The 11,369-nt window shown below is 42.9% G+C and overlaps 1 protein-coding gene across 1 annotated transcript in view; it reads right to left on the bottom strand.

Moving 5' to 3' along the window:
* Positions 1 to 266: 266 nt before the first annotated feature.
* The window catches only part of TSPAN7 (tetraspanin 7), a 128,524-nt gene continuing 117,421 nt past the window's right edge, over positions 267 to 11,369 (bottom strand). Inside the window, exons 6-8 of the mRNA XM_023634211.2 lie at positions 9,389 to 9,472; positions 1,499 to 1,571; positions 267 to 1,229 (exon numbers count right to left, since the gene is read on the bottom strand). Of these exons, the coding sequence (XP_023489979.1) occupies positions 1,503 to 1,571; positions 9,389 to 9,472 (153 nt within the window). The 3' untranslated portion in view covers positions 267 to 1,229; positions 1,499 to 1,502. The remainder of the gene's footprint in view (positions 1,230 to 1,498; positions 1,572 to 9,388; positions 9,473 to 11,369) is intronic.

Raw genomic sequence — 11,369 nt, 5'->3', positions numbered from 1 at the left:
ATAATGTGAAGGTTCTATTTTTCAGCCAACAATATATCCTGTTCATAATAAATGATTCAAGTTTCTGAAATATCCGTAAAAAAATCTAACCCTTCAGCTTTTACACTGCTTGATGCTATTTTGGTAGGGTGGGGTGGGTGCATGTATGGAGGACTGTGTCAGGGTGTAAGGTGGCCCATCTCCAATCCCCTATGGAACAAGATGGAATAGAAGTACGTGTTTAAAAAGTTGTGCAATAACCAAAGAACAAAACTGGAACACAGCAATTTGTCATGACTCTATTTATTAATACATGTATCACAAATGTTCACAATATCAACGCATTCTTGTTGGCATGCTAGACAGAGGCATTATTTTTTAAGATCTTTTAAAAATATTTTGACTTTTGTTCCCCCTTCACACTCATTTTTAAATTGATTTGATGAGGTCCTCGAGGTCTATAATGTCAATGCAAAGAAAAAATACAGAAAGAAGTAAAATAACACAAAAGCAATTAATTGGGGAAAAACAGAAGTAATATTGTCACAGAAGGCAACAATACAGCTTTGTAATAGGATTACACAGGTTTCAACTGAGAGGCATAGATGCACTAAACTGTCTCTATATACCCAGGCAGGTAACAATAATGGGCAAGGAGGCCACCTAAAGCTCAACAATTTCCTTCATGCATCACACATGCTTTTTTCTCCTCGTGGATAATTACCGATGTATCTCTTTACAGGTCCTAGGCAGCCTGAAGAAGGTAGGAAAGAGCCTTAGTAAAGGGAAAACCAAACCAAAGGAGATTAAGCCAAAAGAACAGAGCAGTTTATCTATATCAGGTGTGGTATCTGTCAATCATGATGAAGGGCTAATAGCCTCCCACACTACATGCAGGGCCCGGCAGGGCCAGTGATGGTGTGATAACCAGTCACCTACAATGAGCTGCAGTTGGACCAAGTACAGAATGAGGAGTGGGCACGCACAGGGCCTCAGGTGGGGTCCACGAGGACTAGATGCAGGGAACCTGGCTACACTCTGGCACAACAGGGCTTCACAAAATGGAATGCTACACATGATGCGAGCTGAAAGGCGGAGCAGAGACTGTGTAGGAGTGTCAGTTGGGTGGGGGGTTAGGGGAAGCAGGGCAGGTGTATTATGTACTGTGCTCTAACGTTCTTTGGAAGTCTTTCAAGGATTGCTGTAGTTCCTTTTTAAAACAGGTCTCTCATTCCATCGTTCTTGAAAGACTAAGAGAGAAATTAAAACATGTGAGTGACTCAACATGAACAAGGACTTAAAACAAGGTAACAAGCTGAAAAGAGCATTTACATGTTTTCCACAATAGCAATGATCACATATCTCTCACCTAGCACCACAGAAATGAGGTTTCAGTACGTGGACAAGTGCCACCAAGATCAGGTAGTTAAGTGGCTAGGCAGTACCTTTGCCCATTTGAAGGGTAGTATGTGCCCCGAAGGGAGAACCCTGAAATTAAACACTCGCCACCACCACTCACCTTCTTACACCATTTCATACTGGTTGGCCGTGATGAACCGGGACAGACAGCAGGCCAGCAGCATGCCAATTAGCTGTTGCCAGGAAGAAAAATGAGAGTAAGAATCTGGAGTCACTGAACGACACCTCTCTTTGATGCCCTCCTCACCCCCACCCTGATATAATTTTTAACAACTGAGAGCTTTTGTACATGAATGAGTAAAGGGCACTAGAGAAAAAGAACAACCCTGATTTCAATTGTGGGACCTGAGACTTTAGGAGTCTATCAGCTAGTGGGGGACAGCTGGAGGTTCTCAAGCTGGCCATAAGGTTCCAGCTCTAGCTCACTATGGCCACTCAAACACAACTTTTGACACACCTTAGTAGTATTAAAATGTGTTCATATGTTATGAGAGTAATGAAAAAAATTAAGTACCACAGAATTGGTGAGAGATTAACAAAAATGCCAAAATTTAATTCAAAACCATAAACACATGCATTGGGAAGATATTTCAACATAGTATGATACCCCAGCCACACCTGGCTGATAGAATCATATTTCTTTCCTCAAGAAAACGAGACACTATTCTTGACCAGGTGAGTTTGCCAGTGAAGGAAAAAAAGTCATGGCTTGAGAGAGGTGGAAGCAGGGAGAGGAAAGGAGGGTTTTAATTTCTCTTTGTCTCTAAGCCATGTAGATATCTTAGGCCTAAACGGGCCTATTTACACCCAAGGCCACCTCCTAGTTTTTCAGGTCCTCAGAACAACCAATAACAGGGTATCTTCACCTCCTCAGAAGACCTCAATCCTCTACCTGTCTTCGTGCCTTGACTTAACCTGTAGCACGGGTGGAGCTGATAAAAGCGGTTGTGACACTACAAGACATCCTTAAGCACAGCTGTTCTGCTCGTTGGAAATCAAAGTTCTTATTCCTGACTCTGGAGGATCAGCATTCTCTGGACAGGAGCCCAACTGTGGGCTTGAATCTAGAGGCCGGCAGCTTCTCCTGGCTAAACGGAGTCCCTTCTCCTTAAACAATTGGCCATGTTTTATTTGATCAGAGGTGGGAATGACTTTTAGAGATAATCTGGTACAGTGTCACTTTAAGTGTGACTCCCGGACCAGCAGCACCAGCATCACCCCGGATCTTGTTAGAAATGCAAATTCTCAGGCTCTACACTGACCTCAGAATCAGACACTCCGGCGGGTGGGGACCAGCAATTGGTGTTTTAACAAGCCCTCCAGGTGAGAGAACCACTCGTCCAGTCCATCCAGTCACCTTATCTTACAGGTGAAACACCTGTGACCACACCGGCTCCCACTGTTGGTCAGGGCAACACCTGAACCCTGTTCGCCTGGCTCTCCACCCACCTGTACAGGTTCCAGTCCACCTGGGTACCTGTCCTGCTGAAATTCCCGATTCTTCCTTTCCTTTTTAAAGTTAAAATTGTGCCGTGAAATATGCAAACTATAACCTCTGTCAGGTAAGGAAAAATCACAACCTTATTGGTCTTACCCTATCTCCTGCCAAAGCTCTGGCCAACATCACTTTGTGCCTCAAAATACATGGTATCATGCATGTTCCAACAAATGGCCAAAAGAACCATGGCTGTAACCTCCAGAATTTCACGCCAAATGAGAAACTAAAATCCACCACCATGAGTACAAAGACTTTGAACCTTATAGCTTGTCCCTTTTCATCAGAATTGCCATTTTCTGGGACCAGAACACACTTGATACTCTCAAAAATCAGATTCCAGACAAAAAAACAAGTATTAGAGGTACACAGCACATTCAAGCATATCAAGTTATTTAATCCTTACCACATTCCCGTGCAATATTACCATTCCAATTTTCCAGATAAGAAAATGGAGTCAGAGGAAGTGAAAGAATCTTCCCCAAACCACACAGGTAACCCACACAGAGTTTAAGGTTCTGCTCTCTTCCCCCAGCCAAGAATATCCTCCTTTCCCACCTCAACCCCCACTCCGGGGCCTAGACCTCGTTCCTTTCCAGAACAACTCCTCTGTCTCACACCACCAGGCATTCCTCCCCGCCTTACATTGTATCCTTTAGGGAGAAATTTCCAGTGGGCATCTCTTTGATTTCAAGTTCCTAGACTCCCCTTTCTTTGTAAAGCTCATCCCTTTAGATTTTTCTGGTAGACCTCCTGTGTATTTTAAGCACTTATAATAGTCACCATTCCACACTTCACGGTTTGCAGTGCTCCTGGCTTCCATGGCAATTCATGAGCCACACAGCCAGAAAATTCTTTAGAATGCTTAAATATTTCTTGTATCTGAAATCTCTTCTTTCAAGGAAAAACAGCATGTCCCTCCACCTTTTGTTCTTTCCCCCAAAACAGAAACAGCATCATTCTTAAGCACTGGACATATTTTCTCACAAAAACAACAACTTTAAAAAATATAGGTAAAAATAAAAGCCATTTGTTTTTAAACTTACTATATTTTGTATTTCTAGGGCAAGAACAGACCTTCTTCTGTTTATCCATGGAAGACAGATTTTTCAAAATTTTTTACCATCTACTAAGAAATTTATTTCCTAAAAATAGTCCTGAACTGAGGTACAAACAAGCTATGCGAGCACTATTTTACATATATTGGCTTTTATTTTATTTAATTCTAGTGCAACAAAAAGTAGGATTTGGGATATAGTAGGCGTTTTGAATTATTCACAGGGTTACTGATTTCAAATTTGCTATAGTGTTTTCATCGCATTTGAGAGAAAACCTTGATCTCTTATTTCCATAAATATCAAGTTAACGGAAAGTCGGGGGAAGCATCCTGTACTTAATACCAATTATTACCCGATTATTTCTAGGTACATAATGGAAAGCCGGTTCAGCTTAAAGATGTGGCCTCTTCCTCAGTCTGAGTCAGTACAAGATGCTCGCTTGCCACTAGACCCAATTAATCTGCAGACAGAAAAATCCACCCTTATTTAGATGAAACCTTTTAAGTTAAATATACGTAAAAAGTGCTTCAAAGCGCAGAGGTATGGGACTCTGGGCTGCCCTTCAGAAGCACACTGACATTTAATAAGGCTGAAGTATGTGGGCATTTGGACCAAGTTCTGCTTTAAACCCTGGAGGAAGACAGTGAAAGGAGAGCTTGTCTCTTATGCTGCAAACCTCTCAGGATGGAGACCCCAGAACCACCACTTACCACTCCCGTGGCTGGTGAAATGCCTTATCCCACACAGCCAAAGGAGTTGAACGTCAGTTTGTATTTGGTTGACTAAGACTTTGTAATTAATTAGCCTTCATCTAATTTTTTGAAGTAACATCTTATTTTTACCACTCTCTGCCTTGTCAGTGCTATATTCTGCTTTCTTTTGGGTCATAAAAACCTCTGGGAAGTCGTTCTGCTTCCAGAACTGAGAAGCCAGAGAGGGAGAGAGAGAAGAAAGGCCCTCTGCTTACAGAAGGCCGACTCCAGGCTTTCTCGAGGCACCTCCACACAGAGAGCTGAAAGGGTGGGCTAACACAAAACTCTAGTAACATGGATTGCATCACTCGGGCTCTGCAAATCACCAGCAACAGGGCGGACTCCAAGAGACGGGGCCCAGGTCAGCAAAGACAAGAGATGTAAAAGGCGACAGGGCAAGGGTATTTTCCTCTGCGATCACCATGGGAGGCAAATGCGGCCCGATCCCTGGCTCCCTGAGGGGCAGGGAGAGGACAGCAAAGAAAGCTGTAAAGACAACTTTTGGAACAAGCAGTGTCAAGCAACAGGTCAAACATTTAGATCCTTATGATGCCTGTGGACATTTTATGTTAATGACTTAACTGGGAAACTAAATAAAACTTCCAAGTCTTTGGGAAAGTGCCAAGGAATCTGGTTTGAAATAAAATGGTACAAACGCTATTAGGGATCATCTCAGGTCCTGAAAATACTAGGGGAATAATAGTTCCGTTAGCCTTATTTGGCAGCCATGTCTCATCAAGGCTACCAAGAGCTTTTGTCCTGCTCTCTACATAGAAAAGGTAAACAAGTCCCAGAAGAACATTCCTGGCCCATAACGAATCATCCCAGCAGCCTATGGGCCCTAGAGGAGGCCCTGCAGGGGCAAGGGTCAGAGGATGGATGGGCTGGAGGAGGATTTGTACTTCTTGATAAGTACCTTTTTCCTGTCAATTCCACAGACTCAAACCCTTTTGTTATAAAGGCACAAAATGAGTTCCATTTAGGTGCTCCTGAGGCAAGAACAAGGGTGATCTTTGGCAGAAATGTTTAATACAGCAGAAGTCAGAATTGTAATCCTGGATCTACGCAGCCACCCAACCTCAAGCAAGCCAGTCAACCCTCTTCTGCTGGAAAATAGCTCTATCTTCCCCACTCAGGACTGTAATAGTTCATGATATGGGGGATTAATCAAGCCTAACGGTTTCCAAGTCCAGCGAAGCCCTGTGTCTATTTACATTGGATACCGAGGCCCATGACCACCACACACACACAGCAGGCGGCCAAACAAATTGAGAAGCAGTGTCACAAATGGAGCAACTCAAGTATCCAGACACCCTCACTCTCAGCTTGTGGGTGGGGGGTGGTGGGGTGTGTGTCTCTCCAAGCCCTCCTGAGTAAAAGAGCAGCTGCCAAAGATGCAGGGAGGAGCTACCCAATCAAAACAGACTCAACCTCCTGCTATAAAGGTATAGGGCAGCAGGCCCTGCCCATCAAATCCAGACAAATGGGCTTTCCCTTGAGAGGGCAAAGGCAATGGGAGTTTGTGGAGAGAAGTATTAAATGCCTGCCAAAACCCTGCTGTCCAAAAACAGAACTCAAGGGCTTTAAGTTAGCTAACAGGGGACCAAGTTCTTGCATAGTCTACTAAAAGGCTAGACTCAGCTTACATTTCCCTGTACTTTATACCACCTTTAATTTCTCAGACAACAGATGTGCAAGGCCAGTTTGTTCCAACAGATGATAGCGTGGAGGTCACAAGAGCAGGCAAGGAAAAGGGCAAGAAGGTGGAGGGCATGTGAGGAAAGGCAGGGAGAGCTCTGTTCTTTCCTACCCACTTTGATCTCTCTGTGGCCTCTACTCAGTAGAGCTTGCTTTACTATAGGAAGGCCAAGACATAGGCCATCATGACTGATTCATCAGTACCAGCCAACATTTGCTAGTTTTGCTATGACACTGGTCCTGAAGTTGTTGAACACACGTGGCTAAAGCTTTGGTTTTGGGTCATTGACCAGGATCAGTAAGACTGGTTCTTCTTGAACAGGCATCAGGTAAGTGGCCACCACCGTCTCAGAGAGGCCCTGGATCTACTGGCATCTAGAAGCCAACTTAGCTTCCAGGAACCCTGAGGCTGCTGGCACCATTAAAAGTCACAGTGCCTAGTGCATCTGGCTAATAAACGCTAGCCATGGCCATTCCTTTCCTCGCCCCAGGCTGAGCATGGCAGGTCTCAAGTCTCTGCCCCACCGTACCTGTCTGGCCACGTGGGTGAATGGTACTGACTGCGCAGTGCCACTGGCCTTTGTGTTTTGTTTCTTCATCCCAACAACTCTGTGGTACCATGATGAGACCTAAACTCTCTGCAGAGAGTTTCTGTTTGGGGGTTCCTTGGGGCCAAAGCCCCTCTCTCTCTCACTGCCCAAGAGGGCCACAAAGGAAATTCAACAATCCCCACCTCAGGGACTTCTTTAAGGCAGCACAGAGAAATTAATGCTCATCAGGCCAGACAACCATTTGTCTTAGCATAAATGCCTTCATAGGGATGTGTCAGTGAGAAGTGGAGGAGAGGTATTAATCAGATTCCCTATGACTTGGTTCACTTCACTACTGAAAACAAGATTGTCCCCCACTCCCTCACGGCCACGTGGAATGTTCTTGGATGATAAGACGTTTCACCCATGAGACTCCTGGCTCTTTGAGCCTCTCTCCTCCCCATGTAGAGTACCGGCATCACGTCCCTTTATGGTTCTAGGACAGCCATTAGGGGAGACTTCAGCAATATTCCTTCCTCCAAGGGGACACAAGTCTGTCCTGTAGGTGGGCGCTGACCTGCCGCTGCACATGCATGTGTAAAGTATGCTGTATGGAAAAGCTGTCAAGTGCATCCTGCACATCTGCATTGAACACGAGGTCCAGGATCCTCTAAAATGTCCCCTGGCCATTACAGACATGTCACTGAAGTGTTATTTCTGAAATATGATAGCAGTCAGAAGAAAGTTCAGGGCAGCAACTTCTTCTGAAACGTCTCTGAAGACTGAGCTAATTGGCACTGTTTGTGGTGTCACTCTGGTTTGTCTCCATGTTGGCATGTTGAGGGTTTAATTTACTTCGTGAGTGCAAAAACAAAGCATGGCAAAAGAATTTTGAAACTGCCACAAGAAATATAGACTCGTGTTGGTTAAGTCCACATGCTATTGCGAGATGAAGTGTCACACAGGTTTTTGTAACCACTTGGAAAGAAAAGCTTGCCAACTTATTTAAGGCTAAGCCCTCTATTTGCAAAAACTACCAGGCTAATGTCCTATTCCTTGACCTAAGTGATGGTTTCACAGGTATGCTCATTTTGCGATAATTTATGAAGCTGTGTAATTATAATGTATGTAGTTTTCTGTATATGCTATATTTCAATAAAAAAGGTTTTAGGAACAAACTTGAATAAAATTAAGGTGCATCTGCATTGCTCAGCAGGAAAGAAAGAGGTACGGGGGGTGGGAAAAAGTAATTATAGCCTGAGAGAGCCAATACAGAATTCAGGCAGGTGAAATTAGCACCATGGAAACATTACATAACATGAATCGGGCTTTGTTGGAAAAATGATCTGTTGGTCTGAAAAAATTCTGAGTTAAAGTTTTTTTTAAAGACTTGAATTTAGAAACAGCCATGTTTCTTTTTTTATGCTTTTTTTTTTTTTGGTGAGGAAGACTGGCCCTGAGCTAACATCTGTTGCCAATCTTCCTTTTATTTTTCCTCCCCAAAGCCTCAGTGCATACTTGTATATCGCAGTTGTAAGTCATTCTAGTTCTTCTATGTGGGATGCCACCACAGTGTGGCTCGATGAGCTGTGTGTAGGTCCATGCCCAGGATCCAAACCAGTGAACCCTGGGCCACCAAAGTGGAGTGTGCAAACTTATCCACTCAGCCACAGGGCCAGCCCCTAAATAAAGTTTTTATTTGGTTGTAAGTATCTGTGTTGATCCTTCCATCCATAGCAATATTACAGCAATGATATATCATTTGGCTGGGAGATCAGAAGCCTGTGGGACAGTACACTGCTCGGCGGAGGTGGGCAAAATTTCAGCTTTAGCTTAACATTGTTCCATCCTTGAGTGTGTGTGGTTTGCCTAGTTAGTATAGTTACCTCTCCCATTGCTTTTAGAGGCTGGGTGGACATAGAGATAGAAAATTTAACATACAAAAATTCATTTTCCTCAAGAAGCAACAGTCAAACCTGGAAATTAAAATAATGACAAGATGAAGTTTGGCAAATTTACGCTTTCTTAAAAGGGAGAGATCTCATGCAAAATCCGCAGGAACTAAGAACAAGAAAGGGACAGGTCAACCAGGAAAAAAGCTTCCCCCAAATCCAGAGCAGCCATTTGATGCTTGGAGTTGTTTATGCTCCAATTAAGCCAGCACTTTGTTCAGTTAACCTCCATTTGACCTACAGAAGAAGCAAGTTGTTTTTCTGGAGCTAGTCATTAGTTGAACTGTAACCGATATTCCCTTGATGGCAAAACTTCATTTAAGTTGAAAAAGGAAAATCAATAAACAGATGACCTGAGGACTAATGAGCAAGGAGCTCTGACCCCATCTATCAGCCTTTCCCAAGGCACAGGGAGGCAGGCAGCGGATCTGGAGACAAGGGAGGGAAATGAGAGCCAGGAGGCAGGGGACAGGCTAGACCCAACTGCAGGATTACAGTAGGCTACCTGGGAGAACGCGATTCCAAAAGCCACGCCAGCGATGATTCCCATGTTAGTCTCCATGAAACTGGTCACCAGATCATAACACCCCTGGAAACAGAGAGAGAGAGATGGTCTCAGAGACATTTTAGCCAGGCCTGACTGGGCTGTGTCAACTCGTAATACTCCCACATCCACTCCAACCCTTATTCAGGAAATGCGATTGCAATTCACCCTAGGAACTTAGTAGCATTCTTTTCAAACTGTAAAAAAAATAATGAAAAATTTGAAACATACGAAAAAGTACGGAGAGTAGCACAATGAGCCCCCAAGTGACCCTTCCTCTAACATCACAATTAACATATGGCCAATCTTGGTTCATTTCAATGTCTTCAATTCTCATTCCCTGGCTGGATTATTTTAAAGCAAATCCCAGATATATACTTTCATTCACAAATGTTCAGTAGTAAAGACTAAATTTAGCAAGAAATCTGTAAGATCTGTGAAGCAAACTCTGTAGAGATACAAAAGTAGACTTGAACAGATGAAAAGGCATTCTACATCCTTCAACAGGAAGACTCAGCATCATAAGCAGAGTTACCAGCATTTTGACAACAAATGACAAAATCTTGGACCAAGTGAAAGCATCTGGTTAGAGGGAGGTGTTTGAATACCAGCCAACTTTATGGTGTTTTGGGCTTCTTCCTAAGGAGACTATTAAGTTTTTTTAATAGGGAAAAGCTATGTTCTAGAGTCATGTTTTTCCCACAAATTTGCCATGTGACCTTGAACAAGTCGCTTCTCCTTTCCGGATGTCAATAACTTTATTCATAAAATGAAGTGAATTTCCCTTTAACATACTATGAAATCTCTAAACATTGTGATTAAAACCAACACCAATTTTACCAATTTCAGTGTTAGTTTAAAACTGATAAAGTTAATCACCTTTCTTTAAAATAAATGATCTTGCTGGAGTTCAACAATGTTGACCAATCTGTTGTTATTCTGGATTACATTTTATCAACTTGCTCCAGGTAGGAAACACTAAATTTTGTGCGTTACACATAAAGCAAAGGCAAAAGCTGATCGACTCTTCCTGTTAAATGCCTGACAGGTCAAACACAATACGTGTGTGTGTCTGTGTGTATTTATATGTATGTTTATTTGAACCTGGACCAAATCAACCTAGACTTCTGAACTGACATATTAGCCTTGGAAGATATGTTCTTTTTCCAGGTTTCTGAAGAAGGACTTCAACTTGAACATATAAAGTCTGTGGAAAATCAAGACATTAACTTAATAAACAGGGTAAAGAGGATTGCTGTTTCTCAAGAAAGGCGCACTAAATTGTAATAACATCTGAAGAGCAAGAACAACAAAAAGCATGTCTCCCATTTTTAAATTTAACAATTTAACATTTCTCATAGCTTGTAAAAATTCTGCCAATGCTGTATCTTCTAATAAGTGCTATTTTATGCATTCAGTCTGTTTGCAGAGGAAAGGGCACATTAACTTAGCAGCAGTGCTTTGACACATGTTTTCAATGCAAGGGACAAACTATACTCCTTGGTTACCTGATGCAAATTTGAAGGCCAGGGTGGGGGTGGGAAAGGAAATACATTATTGCTCATGGGGGGACTTGAAATTTGATTCTCTCTTTATAGTAGAAGCTTGCTTGCTGATTTCATTTTCACTAGTAAAACTATATATCACACTATTTTTCAAAAGGTAGTGTAAGGGAGAGCAGGTTGGGTTAGGAAGAGTTCAAAGCGAGAAGAGAAGCGGATACTCTAACGCTTTCCCAAATGCTAACGGCTAAGATAGCATTTCGCCGTGCTGGCCATCATTACTGTATGTCCTCCCCACAGCAACAGTCGGGCAGAGGAATGAAGTTCAAACCGGCACCAGTGTCAGGCCAGCTCAAAATATGGAAACAAATCCAATGACAAAAACCAGAGAGAAGGGAAGTGGGTTATCTTCTTACTCCGCACAATAGTTTGGCATAGAT

The sequence above is a fragment of the Equus caballus genome, chromosome X (genome assembly GCF_041296265.1).
Source record: "Equus caballus isolate H_3958 breed thoroughbred chromosome X, TB-T2T, whole genome shotgun sequence".
Classification (NCBI taxonomy): Eukaryota; Metazoa; Chordata; class Mammalia; order Perissodactyla; family Equidae; genus Equus; species Equus caballus.
This window is presented reverse-complemented; position numbering and strand designations above follow the sequence as displayed.